The 27,242-nt window shown below is 39.3% G+C and overlaps 1 protein-coding gene across 1 annotated transcript in view; it reads left to right on the top strand.

The window, feature by feature from the left end:
• Positions 1-27,242, top strand: part of LOC128737314 (patched domain-containing protein 3) — a 195,343-nt gene that overhangs the window by 110,997 nt on the left and 57,104 nt on the right. Inside the window, exons 2-3 of the mRNA XM_053831930.1 lie at positions 616-746; positions 1,439-1,584. Coding sequence (XP_053687905.1) covers positions 616-746; positions 1,439-1,584 — 277 coding nt within the window. The remainder of the gene's footprint in view (positions 1-615; positions 747-1,438; positions 1,585-27,242) is intronic.

Consider the following 27,242-nt stretch of genomic DNA (forward strand, 5'->3'; position numbering starts at 1 on the left):
TTGAACATTTCCGTCAGATCCACCCTACGAGAGAGAGAAAGACAAAGTGGGAGGCACTAATGCTGTGAGTTGTTCGTTTGTTTACATCCCATTACGAGCTTCGGCCTGTTTCGTTTTGCTGTTCCGCCCGCACCCAAGTAACCCCCTCGGTTCCGTTCTCGGCGGGTTCGCGAGCCCATCCGGTCGAGCAACGGCAACGGCCGGGCGCCGGAGAAGCAAAACAAACGACAACGAGCGGGGGAAAACTTTCGTTTTCAATTTGAATTTCAGACGATGTGAACTTGAGAGCCGCGCTGCTGTGTTCGTTTGTTGTTGTTTTGTTGTTGTGGCAGTTTTCCTCCAACTCCACGACTCTTGGAAGTTAAAATCAGACAATTTACAGGCTCCTTCAGGTGAGTGTTGTTGAATTCATCGCTCTGACCATGTAGGATGACACCTGAAGATGACACAGCAGCGAAGTGATTGTGAAAAGCCATAAAAAACAGATTATGATTAAGTGAGAGCTGTCACTGCACTGAATATGCAGATTAACCATTGACTATTTTATGTTTTTCTTTGAATTTTAACTAAACATCCGTAAGTATAAAGATGACTAATTAATCCTGTTTCTTTCAGATGACTTGTGGCATCTCCTGTGTTGATACTGCTTTGAATCGATCTTTTTACAAGTTGGGTATCTTTATCGCACGACATCCGGGGTACTTTATAATCGTACCGGTGCTGCTGACATTTCTTTGTATGACTGGGTAAGTAGCGTTTTAATTCGATTATTATTTATTTATTCCTGAAAAAATTAGTTTTCCAAACAACGGCCCAATCCTTACCAATTTTAATTTGAACGCATTCATGATTACCAAATATCTGCTATTTAAATGGTCGTAAAGAGCGCAAAGTTGCAAAATAAGATAGGTTTTTGAATAATATTTGTTCATACTCCATAACTTGTGACCACGCATTTTTTTAATCGATAACCAAACAGAAATCTTGCAAATCCATTCACAACCAGCGAAACTGGCGGATAGGAAGGGAACCTAAAAACCATAACTGCTGAATTCGGCCTGAATCTTAAACTAAAAATAACGGAGCATAACCTCAAATACTAACCGAAGCTGATCCGTTCGGAACTGATGAAATTTCATTTTTTCACTTAAATGCCGTAATAGTAACCGTTCCTATGCCGATATCATTTATTACCTCCAATCGCTCCACAAGGTATATCAGAGCCAACAGTAGCTTAATTTGCATAACACAATTCTAGTTGGCCAGTTTAGCAACGTTTCTAACTTAACGATCCCAGTAAAGGGAACACTTTCGCTCGAGAATGTTTTCTCGGTAACCCGGTTCATTTATCCATTCTGTACCTACTTATTTACTCCCTGGTCAGTACCAATTACCATTCTCTAATCATTTTGCCTTCCCCTTTTACAATCCGCAACAGCTACCAGCAGATCCGCTACCAGATCGATCCCGAATACCTGTTTTCGCCGATCCGCGGCGAAGGAAAAGCCGAGCGTGCCATCGTTGAGAACTACTTCAAGGTCAACTATACACACCGCTTCAACGTGGGCCGCATCACCCGACCGGGTAAGTTGTTTACATTCATAGCTATCATGGTATTCCAGCCAGCAGCAGCGTTGTTCCATGGCCACCGCGGTTTTTCTAAGAACCACAACCGTAAATCACAGGTCAAAAAACAATGCTACTGGCACTTGGCAGAATCGACAACTTGATTAATTCAGTACGCATGCACTGGTTGCATAATTTATGTTAGATCTGGCATTCTTATCTATACAGACTATTTGTGTTTGTGTGCCTACATAGGTACTAGTTGTAAACAATTTGCTGGTACTGAGTGTACTCAAACACGGGTTCCATACATACTGCACGAGCTTAAATTCACACGTTCCGGTTTAACACCTCTAATTGGCCACCTAATCGTACCCTCAAAATCAGGCGGCTGGTGGGGTGGCAAACAAAAAGGTGCACTCACTAAGGGTGGGAAACGCGACACCACCTCGTTGGAGAATAACCAGCACGTGTGTTATTGAAATGTTTTGTTTTTAACAATGGACTTCTTATAGCGGTTCAATTTACCAGACGTTAAATGCAGGCCCATCAAGGTTATCCAGAGGTTCACTAACTCGATGTGTTATCATAAAATCAAGAACTGATGTTTTTTTTCAGTATATTTTCAATCAAAAAAGTCTCCGAGGGATTTCATATTTTAGGTTTTAAAACTGTGCAAAGTTGACAACAATTGATTTGGAAAAAACAACATTTTTATATCAGTTGATAGAATAATATTTACTGAATATCGGTGTGTATTTTGGTCTTAATGAAACGCTACTGAATTTGATTTATAGTCGCGAGAAGTGATGAAGTCGCTGCGGCTGAATTGGGCCCATTTTCTATAGTGGTGTCTGTGTTTTTAAATCCGACCGGCCGATATAGCCTGCACAGGGATTAGATGCTTTTCAAAAATAGATCAAAAGAGAAACCGATGGATAACGTGTCGGTATTGCCGAGATACCGGCTCATTGAAGATAACTAGTTTTGCAGTGAAAACAGTTTGCTGCTGGCGCTAGTGTATCATTGAATCGTACGTATACATTAGCATCAGAACTAAGTGGTTGTCACTCAAATACTAGCTATGTCAACACGATAGAAGAGTTTCAGCCGCAAATGCATCACATCTTGGTAGTAGTGTAAATAAAGCACCATATGCTGAAATTAAAAGCAAAATGCTGCAGATTGCTGGTGAATGAAAATTGATTTATATTTTCATATCAGAGGAGAATTTTTGTGTTCTTCCGTGATGAAAAGAAGTAGAATTGTTCTGTGACATCATATTCACAGCTGTTTAGTTGCTAGAATAAGTTAACGTGATCATAATGGTGTGCTTTCCAAACCATCATCAAGAGCGGATACGCGTAAGCGATTGCTACTGTTTTTTTTTTCAGCCTGATTGTGTGCCAGTGGAAAAACAGTGGTTTTGAGGTTTATTGAACAAAATTTAGCAAATTACTTACATTTTGATGAAAATAGTTATAACACACTAAAGCTTATGAGTGCTACATTCGTTTCAGCATTGTTATATAGCGGCAAAGTTTTTATTTGGGAAAGCGCAGCAAAAAAGGTAATGTATGCCGAATTTAGTAGCGTGCTGGAAATACCCTGCAGTACCCTAATACCAAAACAAACTAATTCTGGCCTGAATTTTGAATAGGTCATAACTGCAAATAAGAGATTCTCTTTGCGTCTCCTCTCTTACGTCTCACGACGGCCAGAATTCTTCCTCATCTGTGTATATACTCTCAATGAGGGTTAATACACAGGTGTGGAGAAGCGCTCTATTCGTATGCGTATAACTGCCATTCTCTCACAAATCCATTCAGGCAGTATTGCGAACATTTTGAACAACTCTTCCGAGTTTCAAATGTCAGAGAGCAACAAAACAATCGCGTCAACTCGAAGGCGCCATCGCTGGATGAAATTGTAGCAGCCATCAAGAGTATGAAATCCAATAGAGCGCCAGGGATAGACTATATTTCAGCCGAAATGCTCAAAGCTGACCCATATTTGTCAGCCCAGATGATGCATCAGCTTTTCAGCAATATATGGGAAACCGCAACTTTTCCGGTGGACTGGATGCAGGGCATATTGGTCAAAGTCCCTAAGAAAGGAGACCTAACTGAATGCGGTAACTGGCGTGGCATCACGTTGCTCTGTATTACTCTCAAAGTACTCTATAAGGTAATCCTCAACCGGATCCAGGAGAAGATCGACGCTACTCTCCGGCGGCAGCAAGCTGGATTCCGTGCTGGCCGATCATATGTAGACCACATCACAACGCTCCGGATTATATTGCAGCAGATCAACGAATTCCTGGACTCTCTTCTGCTGAGCAACTAAATGACCTCGACCTAGCCGACGACATTGTCTTGCTCGCACAACGCCGAAACGATATGCAGAGCAAGTTAGATGACCTCTCCGAGAGCTCCCAGGCAACAAGTCTCACGGTCAATGTAGCGAAAACTAAGTTTATGGTAGTGAACACTGACAATTCCACCAACTTCACAGTAGCGGGACAACAAGTTGAGCAGGTAGACGCCTTTCAATATCTCGGTAGCCAGACAACGACCGATGGTGGTACCAAGACTGATATAGCGACACGGATCAGGAAGGCCAGGGGTGCCTTTGCAGGTCTGCGAAACATTTGGCGCTCAAACCAGATCACTCTACGTACGAAAACCCGAATCTTTAATTCAAACGTTAGATCCGTACTGCTGTATGCCTGCGAAACGTGGTGCGTCTCAGCGGAGACAACGCAAGAACTGCAGGTATTACTTAACCGGTGCCTGTGATACATCATTCATACCTGGTGGCCTGATGGATCCAATGAGGAATTCCATCGTCGGTGTCATCAACGGCCGATAGCCACAGAAATTCGTGAACGTAGGTGGAAGTGGATCGGACACACCTTGAGGAAAGGAGCGAACGAGGTTTGCAGAGAAGCACTCGACTGGAATCTTCATGGACAGCGTAGAAGAGGCAAACCCAGAGGCTCATGGCCACGGAGCTCAGCCAACGACATCCGGCCTGTAGACGAGAACCTGTCCTGACGATAGGTAAAAGCCATGGCGGGTAACCGTCAGCAGTGGAGATCTCTGATTTCATCCCTTTGTTCTGCCGAACCGGCGGACATGGACACATAAGTAAGTAAGCAAGTGTTGCGAAACCCACTCTCGTGTGGTCTAATTTTCTCACACACGCGTACTCATTCTAACGAACACACCGGCATAATCATCTCTTTAAAACTCCCGCTCTTATTTCTTCATGCACTGCAACGAATTTTTGCGAGTGTGTGTTTAGCTAACAGCTACAGCCGTCGTTCGTCGTTCGTCGTTGCAACCCGATCTGCTGATATCGATTGCTCCCGCCTGTGAGTAGAATCGAGGGCCATGAAGAAGAAGAAGAAGAAAAACTAATGCAAAATTTGTATCGCAGTGCGCCACCAGGGCAGCTGATTCCCCACGAGTTTTTTGACTCAGGAATAAGCTATGCAGAAAGATGATGAGAGGATGTGCGAGTGTGTGGGTAGCAGAATGTCTGCACACAGCATCGGCGGCTGTTTCTTTTACGCCTGCGTGTGCGGCGTAAGCGTTGAATGCTATGTTTTTTATACTCTTTCGCGTGTGAGTAGGCATGGTTGACTTATCGCTCGATTCGCAACATTGCAGTTATTTTTTGTTTTTAGGTTTAGCTTCGCTAATATCAAGAAAATGAATCTTCTGCCTAATCTGCGTATGTAACACATTGGGTTAACACAAAATGTGTCACACAGTCCTTCTTGTGATTAGTGCTGCCAGATCTGTGGATTTGTCCGTAGTTCTTTGGATTGAAGAATTCTCTACGGACAAACGAATATCTACGAATTATCATAAACTTTACGAAAAATGTTTGAAGATTTCTTCAGTCACAAAAAAATCGAAAACACGACTTGACAGGAAAATAACTAATATAGTTCTTCTAAGTGAAAGAAACGCACAGAATAATACTTAGCGTAAAAAGCGACTTGACTATACTGTTATACATACATGGTGTTCAAAATGCCGTTATTAAAAAATAAAATAGGTCATAAACGGAAAGCGCCATTTGGTTTGTATTGCCATCCTACACCTTTGAGCCAATTTTTAAAAAATTGATCGACGAATTTTTGAGTTACACCCTTTTGAAGTTTTAAAGGGCAGATTGCTCGTGCAAAGTAAAAAAAAATCTTCAATTGATTGAAGTATTGATTTTTTATGCAACATATGCCCATTGCCGACCATTTTATGAGTTTTACGCTGTATTGGGACTAACCGGAAATGTTCTGGAATAAGTTATCGCTGTGGAAAATAGCCAGTATCGAACATGAACAAATTCTTATCATGCGGCACCTCAAATTACGCCAGAATTTAAAAACTAGATCACTGATAGTAAGATAAACTACCTAGCACCACGTTGGTTAAATATGGACAAGTTCCGGGGACTTCCGGGAACACCCAGACAAGTGGCCAATTTCGTCCATGAACAAAAACGTATCGTGCGATATCTTAAATGACACTAGAATTCGATAACTAGATCAATGGAAGCCAAATCTGCTATCAAGGGTTAGATTTGGTCATACCTAGACATATTTGGAGGACCCCGGAAACCTCTGGGAAGACAATAACAAAATGTGGTACAGTTTTGATAATAAAATCATGTTCGGAATCGGCCATTGTGGTTCTTGGTACTCAATTTGGCTTACTTGGATCTATTTTAAAAGTTTTAGCCGTGTCGTATGATGAGTTTTTGTTCATGTTCGAAATTGATCGTTTCCTAGGGTTTTCCGGAGTCCCCCAAACATGTCCAGATATGACCAAGCCTGAGCCTAGATAGTAAATTTGGCTTTCATTGATCTAGTCATTGAATTCTAGTGTAATTTAAGGTTGACCAAACTCGTGATTTTAGTCATGACCTTGAAATGCGGTCAGGCATATGTTAATATTTTTTTGAAACGATGATTCTACAATTGATGAAGGGACGGTAAGGGAAAGTAATGAAGAAGGATTTTTTGAGAATGGAGGGGAAGAGTGGAAAGGAAGGGGGGGGGGGGGGGGTAATAAGTAGCTACGCTTAACAAGTTGAAATGCCTGACCGCATTTCAAGGTCATAACTAAAATCACGAGGTTGGTCAATTTCATAGGAACGGATTTCTCCGAAGACGCGGACGAGCACGCTTACGCACGAGCAACGTCACACGCAGTCGTAAGGGCCTGCATAGTGTCGTCGTCCCGAAAGTAAAAACAAGTTAGATTAAAACTTCTCGGTCGGTGGTTTCTACAGTAGGTGAAGGAAGAGGCACAATTTGTGTCTGAAAATAGCCCAACCCATGTCGCTACGGTTAATAAGAGGGGTTGTGCAGACTTCTTTTGTCCAGCGCCTCTATGGTTCAAAGGTACACGGGTACCAGCGAGCCACACGCCCTGGCAGGTGTTGTGGGTTCAAATCCGGTTATAATCTCTGATTATAGCTTGGTTCGACCCATGCACCTTCCAGCATTGGACAAAAGATAAGAGTCACAACGACAACCTGTTAAGCGTAGCTACCTGTTATCCTCCCCCCTTCCTTTCCACTCTTCCCCTCCATTAACGAAAAATCCTTCTTCATTACTTTCCCTTACCGTCCCTTCATCAATTGTAGAATCATCGTTTCAAAAAAATAGTAATTTAAGGTGCCGCACGATAAGTTTTTGTTTATGGACAAAACTGGTCTGGGTGTTCCTGGAAGTCCCCGGAAGTTGTCCATATATAACCAACGTAGCGCTAGGTAGTTGATCTGACTGTCACTGACCTATTTTTTAAATTCTGGCGTAATTTGAGGTGTCGCATGATAAGTATTTGTTCATATTCGATACTGGTTATTTTCCAAAGCGATAATTTAATCCGGAACATTTCCGATTAGTCCCAATACAGCGTAGAACTCCTAAAATGGTCGGCAATGAGCAAATCAATACCAGCTGGAAGTGTCATTAAAGATTTTTTTTACTTTATATGAGCAATCTGCTCTTTAAAATTTCAAAAGGGTGTAACTCAAAAATTCGTCGATTGATTTTTTTAAAAATTGGCTCAGAGGTGTAGGAAGGCAATACAAACCATCTGGCACTTTCCGTTTAAATAGCCTATTTTATTTTTTAATAACGGTATTTTGAACACCGTGACATACTGTTAGAATATGATAAAAAGGCAAAATATTTTCGTTTCTATATCACATATTTTGATAGTTATTAGCATAACTTGTGTGTTGTTCTTTATAATCAATTCGTTGGCAACTTTGTCCTATTTGTAATAAATAGCTACTCTGTTAAAAACTTTTGCATATTTAAGCTGCAACAACCACAACAAAATAACTATGAAAACATGACTAAAAATAAGGAAAAGACAATGAAAAGACTGCGAACCGATGGCGTAAAGACGAATAAAAGATGACGAAAAAGTGATGAAAATAGCGAAAATAAGATGAAAATAAAAAAAAATACACGAAATAAGAAAAATAGTTGAACTCCGTTGAACGTTTTTTTGTTATGAGATCGTTGAAAAGATCAGAAAACATGCAAAAAAGTTGATGAAAAGAAGATGAATGTACAACAGAAAGACGATGAAAAGAAGACAAAATCACAACAAAAAAGACGTCAAATGACGAATAGATGACAAAAATACGATGAATAAATGACCAAAAAATGACCGGGACATGACTACAAATATACGACGAAAAACGATGAATACGAAAAAAAGAAAACAAAGAGATAAGAGATGGCAAAAGATGGTGAAAGGACGTTGAGAAGACATCTATAAGACAACGAAAAGACGACTAAAGAAAAACAAAAAAACGATGACCGGATGATGAAGAAGTGGTGACAAGTACATGAAAGACAGCAAAAATATAATGAAAAGACGCAGAAAAATGCCAAAGAAGCGAAGAAAATGTGTAAAGAGACAATAAAACACAACGAAGAAACTATAAATAGATGCTAAAAAGGCGATAAGTAGTCCATGAAAAGACGGCAAAACAGCAACAAGTAATGCCAAAAAAGACTAAAAATGACAGTAAAAAGACGTCGTGAAGAGTAACCGAAACGCTACAAAATACGATAAAGACAGACGATATAAAAATACCAGAAAGGCAAATGGTAAAAAGAACGAAACCCGACTAAGAGACGTTAAAAAGACTACAAAAACGGCAAGAAAATGACACCTATGAAGGCGACACAATTAGCTACGAAAAATGAAACATGAAAGATGCAAACATAAAAACGAAAGACCAAAAACGAAAGTCGAGTGTAAGCGTCCTTGAATAATTTAAAATAAATCTCAAATGAATGATCTGATTTGGATCAAAAAAGTATTACTTAAAATCTTAAAACTTTTATTTAAGCTAAAATTTGATTAAATTTTGCTTCTTCTTAATTTTAAAACAAAATTATAACTCTTGTTTCGTTGATAAAAACAAAGATAATAAAATTACGGATTTTTCTTCAGCTAAATCTGACAGCGCTGCTGCGTACTGTTAATTCTAATGTTACATTTAAGTCTACAACCATCACCATGGTAATGAGTTTTGCACAAACCTGAAGGCGGGCTGATGTTTCTTCAAGACGCGCACGGTCTGCTCGCTTTTTTAACTTAACGCACTTCAGACAGTTTTATATGCTTGAAAATGTCTGCCACCTGCTGATTTAAGTTAAACACGATCAAATTTTAATCGTTGTGCCATATATTCCCCACAATTTTGAGCCTTATGCACAAAAAGCGCGATGGACAAAACAGAGACCATTTAAATCACTTTGCCCATATTTAGAAGTGTCTGAAAATCTTGTAATCTATATGTGGCCCTCGCTGCAAACTGCGAACACTACGTCTCTTTAGATCTTAGCGAATTTTAATCAAAACGCTCTACTGCTACTAACATCTTACAATTCACAATAAAACACTTTAGAAACACAAGCGAAAGTGCTCTGATTGGTGTGGTTTATAGGTACCGATTTAAAAGCTATATTTGATCGGATTGATTAAATCGGATGCTCTACCGTAAGATAGTCCACCATTGTTTTTCCTACTGTTTATTGCTACTCATCACTTCCTGATGACTGCCGAATGCTTTTTATTCCTAACGATATCAAACTGTTTAAGTTTATCCGGAGTACTGCTGCTGAGGATTGTTTTAAACTCCAGTGATTAATTGATGCCTTTCTCTAAACATTTTCCGGTAACTTTTCTTACCATTTAATTTGGTTCTTTGTTTATAGAGGCTTTCAGCCTGCGGCTGGTTAGCCTCTTTTACTTACCATTAGCATTGAGATTATAGAAAGGCGTATACATGGTAGCGACTAAGTTCATCTTAGCAAAAGCTCCAATTTCCCTTGCGGAAAGCTTCAATTACCAAAGCAAGTACTGTTTTATATACGTTTAACCTTTTTGTAAGATTGACGACGTGTGTTTCGATTGCAGTCTATCACGAATGTTTATTACATCCTACTTTCGATTGGTCTATTGATGTGGACAATGGGCCTATTCGTTTTGGCATGAATGCAGCACCTGGAAAAGTAAACAGAAAAACTGATTAGATACCAATCAGTTCAGGCGCATGCATAAAGTGAAGTGTTAAGATAGTGAATGTAAGTTACAAATTGGTTCAGCAACTATCTAATCCTATTCGCACCGATAGAAATTTCAAGTGCAAATCAAGAGCATAACCGCAATGAGTTGGATTTCCATACGCTCACAGGGCGTTCAAACGTAGTAATTGCTCACCACCACCCAACCGGTCGTCCGTAATGAAACCTTGTCTTGCACCACCGCACCGCCGCCTTGCCCGGTACGGGGGACACCAGCATCGACGAAAGGCTGGCTTCAACCTGCCGTGCTGCCACAACCATATTATGCGATTGGAACGGTCAGTCGATGTCGGTCGGTGGTACAAAAGCGAAAGTTTATTTATTTTCTCAGATATCTTATCAAATTCTACCCCTGGGGTTGCTTGCAATGCAATGCTGTGGTCACCAGTATATGCTGCGGACCCGGTCATTGGTCTTTCGGCTTCGGCGACTCAATGCATGATTTGTTTGACTGAATAGTGTGTTGTGTGTATTGCATCGTGGAAGGTAATAAAATATGATCAATCGAATCGTATTGAATGAAGTGAGGTAATAATTGGAGGATGAATTATGTCCGAAATGGACTCCAAATTGCATTGGTAAATTCGCGAAAAGAGCCAGTTTGAGGCCTTGAAATTTTGAATCGTTGTTGAAGTAATGAACACTCACTGGACCTTAATTACCGTCAAGTGTTGCTGTAGTAAAGGGTGAAGTAAAGACAAAATGCAAAGCTCCTGACGTTTTTTTCTCCATATTTGAAAGTTTTGAACTTTTCCTGCAAACCCCCTTTTGTTTGAAATTTTAATTTTGAACCACTTTTTGTGACAACCCTATCCGAACGCAAAAACTGAGTGACTGGTCTTCAGTGGGGATTTTTTGTGTGTTCAGATCCAATCAGTCGATGCATCACGCAAGCTCCTTTTCGTGAATGAGGTCAATATGCATGTAGGTACGATGGCAGTCACTTGACCGACAGCAGGCCCCTGCGGGCGTCGTCTCATTGCGTTGATCACGCACAAACAAGGTTAACTGCAGGTTCACTGCAAACCAACCATTGCCGATGGGGAACTAATTTAGGATTTTGATCGTACGACCATTCCAGTTTATTGCAATTTTTACCGCAACTCTTCTAATTTCAGCTCTAATGTGTTACCCTATCAATTTAATTTTCCAACATTTTCCTACCAACGACTTGTTGAATGCACTTTCTCCTTGTCATGAGCAGTTTTGTAGTCTATTGAAATCAAATTTAATGACGCCATTTTTCTAATGGATGCAGGTAATGCATCTGAAACGGAAAAGATTGACTACAGGATCGTTTTGTTAGTGTTCACTTTTTTGTTGTTATTCTACACAAATAATATAATTCACGCATTTATTGTGATATTGCTCCATTGAAATCGTTTCGCATTGCACAATGGCACTCTCACTTTTCGCTTTCCGTGGCCTCTGTTTGTCAAGCCGAAGCGTGGTACCCCTTATTGCTGTCTTTCCGAGCAATCGGAGACAACTCCGGTTGTTTTATTCCTTTTCTCATTGTTAAGTGATTGATGAGTGCGATGTCGATGTAACCATGAAAAGGTAAAAAGAAACCGGAGGCTGGGGTGTACGAATTCATTTCACATTCGAGACCTACCCGGAAGGTCAGACAGCAGGGAACAATACGGAGTAAAGTGAAAGTCCATTGCACTGATCCTGCCTGCCGATCTTTGACTGAAGCTGGTGAACCTATCTGCCGGTATCACGTGTGATCATAAATATCTGCTCCATACTGACCGTATCAAACAGAGTATCAGTGATCGGAGTCCGTGGCAAATCGAATTGGCTGAGCAGGTAGGCGGATAGCGGTTGCACTCAAATCTGTCCTTGAATGCATGGACCAGTTTGCTACAGGTTCTGTGGCGTGCAGTATTTTATTGCCACTGACCACCGCTCAGTCAGTGCTTGCCCTGTAGATAGGTGCAAGATGCACTTAAAAAACGGACGATCAAAATAGAGCCTATCGAATGGATCTAAACTGCACTGCACAAGTAACTCGTAATCAGTGATAGCGGTTTACCGTTGCGAACATGATTGCATTTGCTGGTGTGGGTTTGTGGAATAATTATCGCCATGAGTTTTTATTGCAGTGTAATTAGAGGTATGTATACTAATGCAGATACGGATGCTGGTACATTGCTGGCGCAGAGTGTTGAAAAAACCGGATAGCGAATTCTGAAGTAGGATTTCGCGATTTAAAGTTTTAAAAGTAATACTGGAATTTCTACATTACAATCAATTCCCCACGTATCCGCATCACCTAGCGCAAATTTAAAAATTAACCCAATTATCTAATCCATTCGGAACGACCTTACACAATTTGTCCCAAAATTATCGTATCAATGAGGGTTACAGCAATAAGAACTTGTACAATATATTTTGATATTAAAATAAAAAGCAGAAAATCTGTTCATTGGCTTTATTTGGTGGAAAATATTATGTCACTCAAGATTTAAACTTTCAAGTTTCAAGATTCAAAATTATGATAGATGGATTCTAAAGGTTTAATTTTCGATGACTCTGGGCAACATGTTGGCTGGTATGTCTATTGAAATGTTGTGTTCAAGTACAAAACTGTTTTATAAGCGTACGGTTTAAATTTAGATACACATACTAAAAGAGTTTTACGACGTCGGATCGCATGATTTGGATGGCCAACTAAAATGTCATCATCGAGAAATTACCGATTCGCTGTTTTTTCGTTACATACATTAGACTTATTGATGTAACGACATCAATTATAATCTGGACAACCAGGAAAGAAAAACTAGGTTAACATGACCGTAATTGTGTGCTGCAGTCTTCATTTTTAAAGAAGTATAGGCCTATGATGTCAGCATACCCTAAACCACTCAAAACCGTCAATTTTTTGGAATTTTCCTAACTGTAATTGATGAAACCAGCACCAACAATTTAGTTTTCAAATTGAATTAAAAAGTATTTAGCAGCAATACCGCTAAAAATGATAGTTTTTTTCGGATTTTAGGTGGGTTGATAGGCAGCTTTCTTTGAAAATGTGAAAATAGTTTCTTTCAAAATCTAATATACCCGGAGATATAAGCAAAGGAAAATAAGATGGTTTAACGAATACCGTTTAAAGATTATAGGAGCTCCTATTAATCGTGGGGACGACCAAACGGCACAAAATTTAGGTTTTTTACTTTCTGACCTAAAACGAACAATCTGTCAAAATTTGGTTCTAAACCGCGAAGGTCGATTACATGGGTTTCAGACACTTCACGTAGAATTACCCTAATAAATACATTAGTTTTAAATTTTAAACTAACCCATTGGAGCGGGGGGCTCCATAGCCGCAAGGTTACCGAGTCTGCTTTGACAAGCGAGTGGTCGTGGGTTCGTATCTTAGTAGAATCAAGCCATTCGAAGTCAAGTGACTTTAGCATGGGTTTATTCTCAGGCCCCTCCATTTACCCTTCCTTCGTGCTGAATTCTATATTTACCCTCTGAAGCCTCTTGACAGTGCAAATGTCCCTCCCATAGTTAAGTGTATTGGTCAGAGGTACGAATGAGTCCTCGCCAGGGACGGCTATAATATGGGATAGTGCTGGCAGCGAGGAATAAGTTGGTAAAGTAGATCTAGCTTTGAAGGAAAGGTAAACCCCAATACACGCAAGCACGCATAAAATTTAATAGGCATTCGCTCACTCAATAGCGATTATAGCAAAAAAAATGCAGTGCAGGTCATACAGCAAAACACCCGGGCGATATTACAATAGATCAACTATATGGTCGCAGTAATGAGTCCACACATGGAAAAAAACCCATTGGAGCACGTTTATCCTAACATTGTTGTGGCGCTTTCCTTAAGCAAAACAAGTAACTGCTTGGAGCGCCATTTCGCCGACATTAAAAAACTGTAGCATATAGTTGGGTCTCTCTATTCCTAAAGGCCTTCATATGCGTACGAACATGTTGGCAGAAAATGTTGGTGAATTCATGTTCAGTCAACACTCTCGCGTGTGTATGAGCGCCTCGAACCAAGCAGGCAAAAGAGAATGTTGGGCTTGTCGCTCAACCTGAATGACTCGCCACCATTTTATTTATTTCCAACCCAACATATGCGTACGTGTATGAGGCCCTTAAGGCCGATGAAGGTCTAGAAGAGAACAGATTCACTGCACGGTCGTCCGGTATTCTTGCGACGTGACCGACCCATCGTACTCTCCCATCTTTCAACAAGTGTACTTTGAGAATCATTCCAAGTAGTGCCTGCAGCGAATGGTTCATACGCCTACGCCATTCTTCGCTTTCCGTTCGCGCTCCACCTCCTCCTGATGAAAATCTAGTCGCAACAAAGCACAACAATCAAAACACTCAGATAAACGAGGTGGGAAAGTGGCATTGATGATATTAAATTATTTAGAAATGTTTCGGGAGAGATTTTCGAATCTCTTCAGAATCCACAATCAGCAGATTCTTCTTCGATGAAGTAGCAAGGTATGAGGACGAAGTTTCTGAAGTAACAGGAAAAATGAGCCGAACTTTTCGTTTTTGAAGGTTTAGCATTTTAATAATGGGTTTTAAGAAACCGACAATTATTCAAAAGATATGGCGGTGTACTGTGACCAGTGTTGCGAAAGCCCGCACTTGTGTGGGCTAATTTTCTCACACACGCGACTCGTTCTAATGAACACACCGGCATAAGCATCTCTTTTGGACTCCCGCTCTTGCTTATTCATGCACTGCAACGACTTTTGCGAGTGTGAATTTAGCTAACAGCCACGGTCGTTGCTCTCGCACGTTATTGTTGCCTGAGCAACTGATACCGATCACTCGCGAGGACTCGCACTCCCATCCGCGTGTAGAATCTAGAGCGTAAGATGAAGAAGAAAATAAAAAGTAATACAAAATCTGTATCCCAGTGTGCCGCTAGCCCTCACGGGCAGGTGGTTGCTCACGAGTTGTTTGCCTCGTGAGTGGCTATGCAAAAAGACGCTACGAGACTATGGGTTTGCGAGTGTGTAGGTAGTAGAATGTGCACACAGCAACGCCGGCTGTTTTTCGTTTGTTCTGGGGGCACCATTTTGAGAATTTATGTGGAGCGACAAATTGGCTGGCGCCGGCCTTGGGTACAGCAGTCCCCCGAATAACGCGGTTTCGAATAAGAACGTTTCCAATAAGGACGGTCTCGAGTGATTCCATTGACGCGGTCGAACGTCCTTATTGGAATCTACGTAGCATATGAGAATTGACCTAATTGGTTCCAACATGGAATTACTCGTGATCCTGACCGTATAGAAGGTTGGTGTCTTCGATAGAGTTGTTCAGTACATCAACGGGTTTTCATTGGATTATATTATTGCGGAATTGTCTCACTACGTGACGCTAGCGTATATGTAATACTCTTAGACTGGCTATATCTTGCTCTGCTTACTATCTAGAAAGCTGCCGTCGTCGGGAAGGTTGCTCAAATGACTGCCACCTTCAAGATGGCATGAATAATAACGTAGAACAGACACACTAAGTGGCGCTAGTGTAAATGTAATATTCTTATACAAGCTGTATCTTGCGCTGCAGACTATCTAGAAAGTTGCGGTCTTCGGGAAGGCTATTCAAATGACTGCCACCTTCAAGGTGGTATGGAAAATAACGCAGAACTCCTTGTGTTAAATAACTAGCAAAATATTAGCTAATTTTCCTACAAGCTAAATAACTACTGTCACTTAAACAACCTTTCCGAATAAAGCAACTTCTAGTACATTGTTATGGCAAACACAAAAAAATCACAAATTCACTAGCGCCGTCCGTTGAGTTAATTCTGTATTATTTTCCATACCATCTTGAAGGTAGCAGTCATTTGAGCAACCTTCCCGAAGACCGCAACTTTCTAGATAGTGAGCAGCGCAAGATACAGCCAATACAAAAAAAATACATATACCAGTGGTGCCCAGGCATAGGCATGGTGCAGGCCAAATCAGATCGCCCATGAATGTTGCGGGCCGCTATAATCTCTAGCCATTCCTGTTCATAACAAAATGTAAAATATGCGACAACAAAAACCATTTTCTAGGAACCACCACAAGATTTAAACCGGAAAGCATTCCGATTCACAACATGCACAAGGCATTACAACTAAACTGAGTGACTACTATGTCATCAAAATGTTTTCTCATAAGTCAACCATCTTTCAAATCAGTCCGCGAGCCGCACGAATCATTTTGAAGGGCCGCAGTTTGGCCGTCACTGACATATACGCTAGCGCCACGTAGTGAGGCAATTCCGAAATACTACAATCCAACGAAAAGCCCTCGACCTTCCGAACAACTTTGTCGAAGACACCAACCTCTAACTAAGTCAATTCCTATATGCTACGTAGACTCCATTAACACGATTTCGATTAACGCGATCCCTTTTAACGTCCTTATTGGGGGATTACTGTACACGTTTTAAGCATTTTTACTTAAAGTTTAAACGTGAAAACCAAAGCAATTCTTTCTTTCCACATATACTTTATTATTTTCCATGCAAAAACCTACAAAAAGAAACACAAAAAATGATATTAATTTCAATTGTTCTAATTTCCATTTCTGTTTCATGTAAAAAGCGTTAACTTCACTCGTAACTCATTTTTCAAGTTTTTTAGGCTGTAGAGCCCATAGGTAATTGATTTTATGAAAAACTACAAGGCATGCAGCCCTAAGGGTTGTACGAAAGGGTGACGTAGGACTATATTAGATCATCAGATCATAGACTACTGTAAACTGCATTTCTAGCATATGTATGTTTATAAGAATCTGTGAGTGCCATTGTTTAATTGAATTTTTAAAAGAGAAGAGCGAAATATTCAAATTCAATTCTTTATTGAACGCAATGGTCGCTTTGAAAATACGTGGACGGGGGTTCATATGTACAAGGCCTGCAACCAATGAGACTTAGAGGTTTCTTTCAAAACTCACTTGTGTGCATTATATAGGTTAAAACGGTAATAAATGACCAGCCAACAGATTATTGTATTGAATAAGATTATGCGTAGCTTGACATGTTTCAATAATCTTACTTTAACACGCTTGTGGCCTTTGAAAAAGCCATACAAATAACACTAAAGCTAAAGCACGTTCATTGCAAATATGACGTGCCATTCGAATGTCCTTCTCTTTTGACATGAATGGCAACAGGCACGTAAGTTAGCGGCGTCGATTCACTGTCTTTTGCTCCGAGAAGATTTTACTAGTTTACTTTCACAGCTTACCGCTTGTTATATAGCAGAAAATATGGCTCATACGCAAAAATGTCTGTTTTATTTGTATGCGAGTCCTTATCCTCAAACCGTCATAAAATAAGTTCATGCCTACAAAAACTCCCCCATGCCAAATTTGGTTCCATTTGCTTGATTAGTTCTCGAGTTATGAGGAAATTTGTGTTTCATTTGTATGGGAGCCCCTCCTCTTAGAAGAAGAAGTGTCTCAGTACACCATAGAAAAGAATCTTACCTCCAAAAACCCCCACATGCCAAATTTGATTCCTTTTGCTTGATTAGTTCTCGAGTTATGAGGAAATTTGTATAATATTTGTATGGGAGCCCCCCTCTTAAAGAGGGGAGGGGTCTCAATTCACCATAGAAAAAATTCTTGCCTTCTGAAGCCACCACACTCCAAATTTGGTACCATTTGCTTGATTAGTTCTAGAGTTGTGAGGTAATTTGTATTTCATTTGTATGGGAGCCCCTCTCTTAGAAAGGGAAAGGGACTCAGTACACCATAGAAAAAAATCCTACCTTCTGAAACCTCCACATGCCAAATTTGGTTCAATTTGCTTGATTAGTTTTCGAGTTTTGAGGAAATTTGTCTTTCATTTGTATGGGAGCCCCCCCCCTCTCTGACGGCCTCCTTAAAGTTGATCTCTAGCCCCCATAAAATTGCTGGTCGTTTTATTTATCCAACGACATATAAATTGATTAGTTTCGTACAGTAGTTTAGTAGTTATTAGCATTTGAAATCTTTCATTCAAACGTTACACTTCTATTTTCGTTTTCATAAAGTGCTACCCAGTCCCAGTATAGTAAACACGTCAAAGTCAAAAAAAATTGACGTACATCATACAAATTATTTTTTTGCCCCCCTATTTTTCAAGCCAATTTCCAAGGGGGGGTGTGTGTCAAAAACTTTAAAAATAATTTACAATGGCCTCACTGAAGAAAGTTTTCGTCGCTTTTTGTCTTTTCATTACTTATTTTGCAATTTTTTGTTGTCTGGTTTGTCATCTTTTTTGCGTATTTGACGCTCTTTAAATGTATTTTGAGGTATGTAAAATACTTCGATACTTCGATACTTTATAAATGTCTTTTTGTCGTCTATTTTTGCACGTTTAATACTTTTTAAACATCTTTTTGTCGTGTTTTTGCAGCCGTTGTGGCGCTTCCTCCTTTTTGTTGCTATATTCGGACAACAAAAATGTTGTCTTTTTTCCTGTATTTTCTTCGCTCTTGCTTCGTCTTTCTGTAGAAAATGCATAATTTTGTCGAGTGGTCGTTTTATTGCTTTTGTCGTGTTTTTTGCATGCTTGACGCCTTCTTGCAGTTTTTAAATGTGTTTTTGGTGCGTTTTTTGTAGCTGTTTTGGTATTATTGGTCGCCTTTTTGTAGTTCTTTCATTTTTTTTCATGTTCTATTTGCCATCTTTCCGTTGTTCTTTCATGGTCCATTCGTCATCCCGTCATGGTCCATCATTTTTCCCGTTTTTTGTCATTCCTTCTTTTCTTTGTTCTCTTTTTTTGTAATCCGTATCATATTGTTTGGCAGGTCTCTGTCGAATTTATTTCATTTTTTGCATGCGCTTTTTACCATTTTCTGTCTTTTTTCGACGTCTTGTTTTGACATGTTTTGTCGCGTTTTCGGTGACTTTCTGCCGCTTTTGTCTGATTTGGCGTCTTTTCGTCGTCTCTTTTTTGTTTTTTTGTCATCTTTTTATACTCTTTCTGCCATATTTTCGTTGTTTGATGACGTTGGCTTTTGATATTTTTTGATATTTGCACAGGGCCTGGGGGATACTGGATGGTTAAATTAAAAATAAAAATAAAACTTAAAAATCAACACACCTCTCTTGCCGAGGACCCTGCCCAAAGGAAATTACGAAGCCCCTCAAAATTTTAAAGTGACTATAATCAAATAAAAATAACAGAAAATCAAAAGCTCCAGATTTTCAAATTGCTCCATTAGGAATGAAAACTTTTTACATTGAATGTCAAACAGAATGTGGAACATATACACCAGCATGACACAGCCTAGACACGTCAGTGCTAAAAATTCAATTATACTATTTAGGATTTAGCAAAGACCCCATTATTAAGAACACTCTCATCTCATTGTTGTCCAGTTCGTTACTTGATGTGATACTGTTAATTTGTTGAATCAAAGGTTGAATTTATGAATTTTTGAAGAAACAAAGTTTTTCCGTAAAGATTTTCGATAGCTCTAAATAACAATATGGGTATAAAATTTTCCGAAAACGAACATGATCAAAATCGGAGGACTTTTTCAGGTAATTGCTGTAAATATACTTTACATTTAATAGGAAAAATCAGGAAATACCTTATCTAAAGACCAAGCACACATTCCTGTCAATGCTGCCTCGTAGGCTAGACAATTTATTGACAGTGTGACCCTTCCTTAAGGGTTATTGCGAACTCTGCGGTTGCGAACCACTAGTACCTAGTACACTAAAGCTTAACATTCCTATGGTTCATTTTATGGTTTGTCCACCCATCCAATCGTTTCTGTACCAATCAGGTGAGGTTAAAGAAAAAAAAACGCTAGAAATAAATTGCACTAATCGGGGGACCGACAACCTATTACCTATCTGCTCTTAGCTGCAGTGCAGCAGATCGAACAGGAATTATACTGCCGTCGTCGCCGTACCTACATGGGAATGAAGTATGGAGTGCCGTAAAAAATTGCCTTTGTTTGACATGTGATTAGTTTATTTGACAACTTACTCCAACGTTTAATGATTTTGCGGTTCTATCGAGAAACATGGCTGGGTTTGTAGAAAACACGGTCTTCCTCTGGATGTGGGTTGTACACTCTATTGTTTTCCGAACAGTGACCGCAAGATTTTATAGAGATGATGGTCATTTAGAATTTATACTTACTCGGTAATTACTATTGACGTTTCGAGTTTAATTTGAGTGAGCTAGTTCCGGTGCAGTATTATGTTTTTCCTGCCATTCACAAGTCGATTAATGACATTTATCATTCATTGAAAACCTGTTATTAAATGTTATTTGTTCAGATTACATGAGCAGGGGCAGTTGCTCCTTTCCAATTAATATCCCATAAAACCAGACCAGTTTAGTGGCCGCTTCTATATGCCGTGCCGGAACGTCAAGCGTGAAATCATTAATTTTTACACCATTCATACTCGGCGCCAAGCTGTCCTTTTATTTGTTCTGTTTTTTTATGACGAATCTCATCGAACCACGCGAAATTAGATTGCCTTTAACAGCAGAATACCGCAGATTTATTAGGCAACAATTTTGATTGAAATATTAGTGTTGTTTGATTAAACTTTTTGTTAAGCTGGATGCGTAAATCCGTGAAATCTAATTGCATCTAGAAAATTATTTATAACTCATATTAAGTGTCGATAAATTGAAAAAGCTCTTAAATTTGCTGCCATATTTTAATGGGATGGAAAAACTATAGGATGTTATTTACCAGGCGCGTAGCGTTATTAAGAAAAGTAAAAACAAATATAAACTTAATGGTTCAAGAATGAAACTAACGCAATCCATGGTTTAACTCACTTTAATAGGCTGACTGATCATAAATTTATTGTTAATAAAAAATTGTAATAATTTTGTTCTCAGCCGCATTTTCTCTTGACCGGTACATTCGATGTTCTAATTAGTTTTTGCCAGGATACCGGAGGAATGGATGGAGTGGTTTGTCCCATCTACAAAACGGGTGATCTGCTGCAACTATCGCGACATAACGGTGGTAAACGCCGCCTTTACGGTACCCTCCCAAATCCTGTTACGCTGGCTGTCATAAATAGCACAAGGTTTAGCCAGGCGTTAGCAGGTAGGGTTCATGGAAGTTCGCGCCACTACGGACCAAATTTTCACCATCCTACAGATCTTGCAAAAATTTCGGCAGTACAACGTGCCCACGCATCACATCTTTATTGATTTCAAAGCAGCATACGATTCAGTCGATCAAGACCGGCGATGGCAGATAATACATGAACATGGTTTTTCGAATAAACTGATACGACTGATCAGAGCTATATTGGATCGAGTGATGTATTTCGTGCACATCTCGAGGACACTCTTGAATCCTTTTCAGACACGGCGAGAATCAAGACAAGGTGACGGCTTATCCTGCATACTGTTGAACACCGCTTGTGAGGGGGTGTTCAAATGAACGAGCATCGAAACGAGAGGCACGATTTTCACCAAGGATAGCAAACTGCTAGGCTTTGCAGATGATTTTGATATCATAGCCAAAAACTTTGCGACGTTGAAGGCAATCTACGCTAGATTGAAAGCGAAGTCTAGGAGGATTGCGCTAAAAATAAATGCGTTCAAAGACCAAATACATGAAAGAAAGAGGTTCAAAGAAAACAAACGCGCGCCTCCTTCGAACGAAAACCGTTGCTGGTGACGAACTAGAAGTGGATGGGTTCGTGTATTTGGGATCGCAGCTCACGGAGGACATACGCATGTCGTGTTGTCGTGTTCGAGCGTAAGAAGCACAAACTGAAAGCGAAGAGTGGCGGAGGCGTATGAATCACGAGCTACAGGCGCTGCTTGGAGAGATTCCCATCGTACATCTGGCGAAAGTCGGTTGGCTACGGTGTTGCGGACACGTCGTAAGGATGCCAAACGACAGTATGACATGAACGGATAAACAGTTCTCTGCAACAATTCCACCGGCACCAGGAACAGAGGGGTGCGAGATGGTTTGACCAGGTCGAAAGTGATTTTCGACTTCTGAGACGACTGGGAAATTGGCGACGAATGGCCCAAGATCGAGTTGAATGAAGACGATTGCTTGAAACAGCACGAGTCACCCCGGCTCTATGGTGCTGACGACGACGGCTGCCATAACCTTTCGAACAAAGCCAACATCTGGGGTGACATTGCGATTCTCGTTTCGAGTGATTTTGGTTCGAGACGCCCATTTGTTTAACGTGGTCGAAACGAACCAAAATCACTCGAAACGAGATGCGCAATGTCACCCCTGTTCTTTTCAGTTTTCCATTTCCTTCACTGTATCTTCATTGAGTTAACGTTACAGTCAGTGCAGATGTTACTGCAGTGCACAGTAGTCCAAAAGCGCGAAAAGTGGAACTTTTTTCCTAGTGTCTTTTACTTTCATTTTATCATTTATGGACTTCAGCACTTTTCTTCGTATAAATATCCTCCTTAATCTAAATCTGTCAAAAGTTAGTCATCGCTTACTATAGTGAAAATAAAAGAATAACTTTTTTGTATTAGGAAATATAGACATAGTTTCTTCGGCAAAGTTGTAAATAATATAAAAACAAGCAACTTTGCTGAAGAAATAAAATTTCTATCTTTATTGAGTGTTAAGCTATAGGGCATATTCTTTAAAACTTGGTTTTTCATACTTCGCTTTTCTTAGTTGCATTTCACAAGAATACAATGTTCTAGGCAATTATAGAAGTACTCAAAATGCACGTTTTTGCGAAAGACCGGGGGGGGGGTGTAAAATAGGGCAAGCGGATTTGTGAAATCAGCTCTTCATCTTAAAGCTTAAGTCGAGTACTATAAACTTGTATGGGTTCCGCTTGTCCCCAACCACTCAAATGAGAGTACGGCAAGCATACGTTTTATGTGTTTCGCGTTCGCTATAGGCTCGATACACGTCCATTCTTTTGTGTTAGTAGATAGACACATGGTTTCTTAGGCATAGTTATAGAAAATATAAAGGCAAACAACTTTGCTAATGAAATGATATTTCTATCACTATCGAGTGCAGAGCTACAGAGCATTTTCTTTAGAAATTCTTTGAAAATTAGTTTTTCATACTTAGCTTATGTTGGTTGCATTTTACAAGAGTATATGGTTTTAGACGATTGAAGGATTCAAACATATGTTTGCAGAAGGTTGCAAATCTCTAGGACCTTTCCTTACAAAGTAATCGCTTATTTAAGCTTTATTTTTCCTTAACTTCACGAGTCAAAAGCGATAACTTTGAAAGGAAAGGTCCTAGAGATTTGCAAGCTTCAGTAAAAACGTGTATTTTGAGTGCTTCGATAATTGCCTAGAACATTGTATTCTTGTAAAATGCAACTAAGAAAAACTAAGTATGAAAAACCAATTTTTAAGAAGTTTTAAAGAATATGCCCTATAGTTTAGCACTCGATAAAGATAGAAATTTTATATCTTCAAAAAAGTTGCTTGTTTTTACATTATTTACAACATTGCCGAAAAAATTATGTGTATATTTCCTAATACAAAAAAGTTATTTTTTTATTTTCATTATGGTAACCAAAGACTAACTTTTGACAGTTGTAGTAGATTAAGGGGGATATTCATACGAACAAAAGTGCTGAAGACCATAAATGATAAAATAAAAGCAAAAGAAACTAGGAAAAAAGTTCCGCTTTTCGCCCTTTTGGACCACTGTGCAGTGGGAGCACAGAAAATCCAAAAAAGTGCCGGGGACTTCAAGGTTCAAAATATAACGGTATCGACCGTAGTATAGGGCAATATAATGCTATCTGTGTACGACATAGAAAGTTCAGCAGAGCCGCAGACTAACAGACGTAACACTGAAGCCTCGTTTCATCGCCAATAAAAACGATCCTTTAAGATTTTCACTTAAGCCGAGACTGAAACAACAGTCGCTGCGCGAGAACCCCACTCGCTTGCGCTGGCGCTATTGTCAGATAATATACAAATAAATTTATAGCATTTATAGCTAAATTTATAGCGACATGCTCTGCTTAGCGCGAAGACTGCATCAGGTGATGCTAGTGTTCTTTTTTTTCAAGTTTTAGGGGTATCATTGAAACGATGTTTTGTTAGAAAATTTGTTCGAAGTGTTGCGTCTATTAGTCTGTGGCAGAGCTAGGCTAATTTTGGAGAGTTGACCACGTGACAATCTGAGTGATGGGTAAAATCAATAATATTTTTTTGAAACGATGGTTCTACAATTGATGAAGGGACGGTAGGGGAAAGAAATGGAAAATTTTTTCCCCCTACCGTCCCTTCATCAATTGTAGAACCATCGTTTCAAAAAAATATTAATATATGTATGACCTCATTCCAAGGTCAAGACTAAAAACTTGAAATTAGTCTAAAATCAATAATATTAAGGGCGACCACAGACTAACAGGCATAACACTTCGAACAAATTTTCTAACAAAACATCGTTTCAATGACACCCCTAAAACTTGGAAAAAATACTGACATCACCTGGTACAGACTTCGCGATACGCAGAGCAGATCGCTATAAACTTAGCAATGCTATAAATTTACTTGTATATTATCTGACAACAACGCCAGCGCAGGCGAGCGGCGTTCTCGCGCAGTAACTGTTGTTTGAGTCTTGGTTTAAGTGAAAATTTGAAATGATCGCTTTTATTGGCGATGGAATGAGGCTTCAGTGTTACGTCTGTTAGTCTGTGGTGGGACCCTACCCTGGAAGACCGGAAAATAATAGATTTTCGTAAATTTTTTCCAGATGCTAGAATTATAGTTTTAAGTGATTAAGTGATGGGGTATTTTGGTTATTGGTTAAGGTATATTTGAAGAAATATTTTGTATTTTTTAGATAACAGAATAGTGATTATTATACTGGTGGTACCTACAGGTGGGCGCGTGAATGCCCTCTAGAAAATAGTACCTTCCTGGCGGTACGTGCCGGGAACCAACGGGGTATCGTAGAACGGATTTCAAGGATGATTTTGAAGCTTTAGGTTAATACCTAAATTGTTACGTAGCGGTTTTTGACAATTCTAAAAATTACCAAAATGGCGGCAATTTTTCCAAAAGAAAAGTGTTTTTTCATCAAAAATCGCCAATTAAAAGCTCTTTTTTTGGCAAGGTGACGGAGAGCGAGCGGAGCGAAATCAGTAAAAGATTTCATAACCAGACCACATAACTTGGTTTTTGAATTGTAGAACCGTCAGTTTAAAAGCTCTTAAAAAATAGAAAAATTGAGACATCAAAAACCGGCTACGTAACAATTTAGATAATTCATTTTTACATGCTGAAAAAACATATCTGCCAAATCGGTCCACTAGATTCTGAGATACACGTACCACCAGCTAAAGAAACATGATTTTGGAGAAAACGCGTTCAAAGTTTCGTACAGCAATGGACTTCGCTTGAGGTGACTCCACAATAATTGCCGTAAGTTTTCAACGAGATCAGACATCTAAAATCCTTTTGGCATGACATTTCTGAAGGTGTAAGCGTCTCGAAAATGCAAAAAAATCGATTCTTCCGACTTTCCATAGTAGGGTCCCCCCTTAAATCACAAGCACAGATTAAGCACAAGCACAGACTAACAGACGTAACACTGAAGCCTCATTCCATCGCTAAAAAAACGATCATTTAAATTGTTCACTTAAGCCAAGACTCAAACAACAGTCGCTGCGCGAGAACGCCACTCGCTTGCACTGGCGCTGTTGTCAGACAATATACAAGTTAATTTCTAGCATTGCTAAATTTATAGCGAGCTACTCTGCATAGCGCGAAGACTACCACAAGTGATGCTAGTGTTTTTTTTTTCAAGTTTTAGTCGAAATGTTACGTCTGTTGGTCTGTGGATTAACCCTCTAACGGGCAACATCGTAAAAACGATGCGATCAAGCTAATGACTGTTTTATCATGAAAGTACACTCTAAAGAACCTTAAGTTCTGATTTTCATGCAAATATAATTATCTGTAGGAGCGCCAGGTTAGAAAAAGTCCAATTTCTCTTTTTCGTTTTTCATATCTAACGCTCTACCAAGATATTTTTTTAAATTCAAACACATTACAAAATTGATATAAAGCATGAAATTTACTCATAGAAAAATTTTAAGGTCAATCATTTTGTTCTAGATGTGCTTTTTCATCAAAAGTAAAAAAGGAAATATTCGTGCAATAATTATTTTCGAAATTTTTCGGAATTTTTGTTTTTGAAAAATGATAACTTTTGAATGCATAGTCAGAATGTTGTGATATTAATATCAAAATGTCAAGAAATCTGTTCTGAACACATTTTGCATATTGTCGAATCAAAACAAATTTCGTATGCGACTCTGGAGTTCCAAAAGCGAAGGCCGTTTACAGACGGCCTTACCCGTTAGAGGGTTAAGCATATGACACAAGTGTATTATTTTCAAGAGCCTGAAATGAAACTTTCGGCAAAGTTGCCAGTCTTCTTAATGGTACGGTTTTAGTATAAGTAAAAACGGCAGTCATTGCAGTAGTTTTTTTTAATCGACTGCTCGTCCTGAGCTTTCTAAAATCATAATATTTGTGAGATTGAGCTTTAATTATTTCCATTGTTAGATTTTGTTAGATTTAATTATTTCCATTCATATGTAGACTTGTTATAACACCCGTATCACCATGATCAAAATTGTCATGGTGCCAATAAATGTGAATAATATATCAAAATAGTCGGTAGTAGATGGCAGACTTAGCCCACTTTATATTTCCATAAATATTATTATTTGGCTCAAAAACCATCGGTCTACTTCATTCGAGTATTCGTTCTTTGGTTCATTATATTTGAAAGTATAAATCAGTCACAATAAAACTAACAAAACACTGATTGAGTAATACAATCTAAGCTAATAAACATTATTTCTTACCGCTGCAAATATGTAGCGCTAAGTACACGAATAAATTTTTTTTATTGCACACATAACATAAAGAAGGTTTCTCCATTTTATACAGCTAATGAGAAATTTTGATTTTGAGAGTGATCTCAATAGATTGCAAATCAAAACCAACCTGTGCGATCTCGTTAAGAAAACAACCGATTTAAGTTGAATCAACTGAAACATATAGCCTAGCCAGTGCCATTAATCGACATGGTCAA

Source organism: Sabethes cyaneus, chromosome 2 (assembly GCF_943734655.1).
Source record: "Sabethes cyaneus chromosome 2, idSabCyanKW18_F2, whole genome shotgun sequence".
In the NCBI taxonomy this organism is placed as follows: domain Eukaryota; kingdom Metazoa; phylum Arthropoda; class Insecta; order Diptera; family Culicidae; genus Sabethes; species Sabethes cyaneus.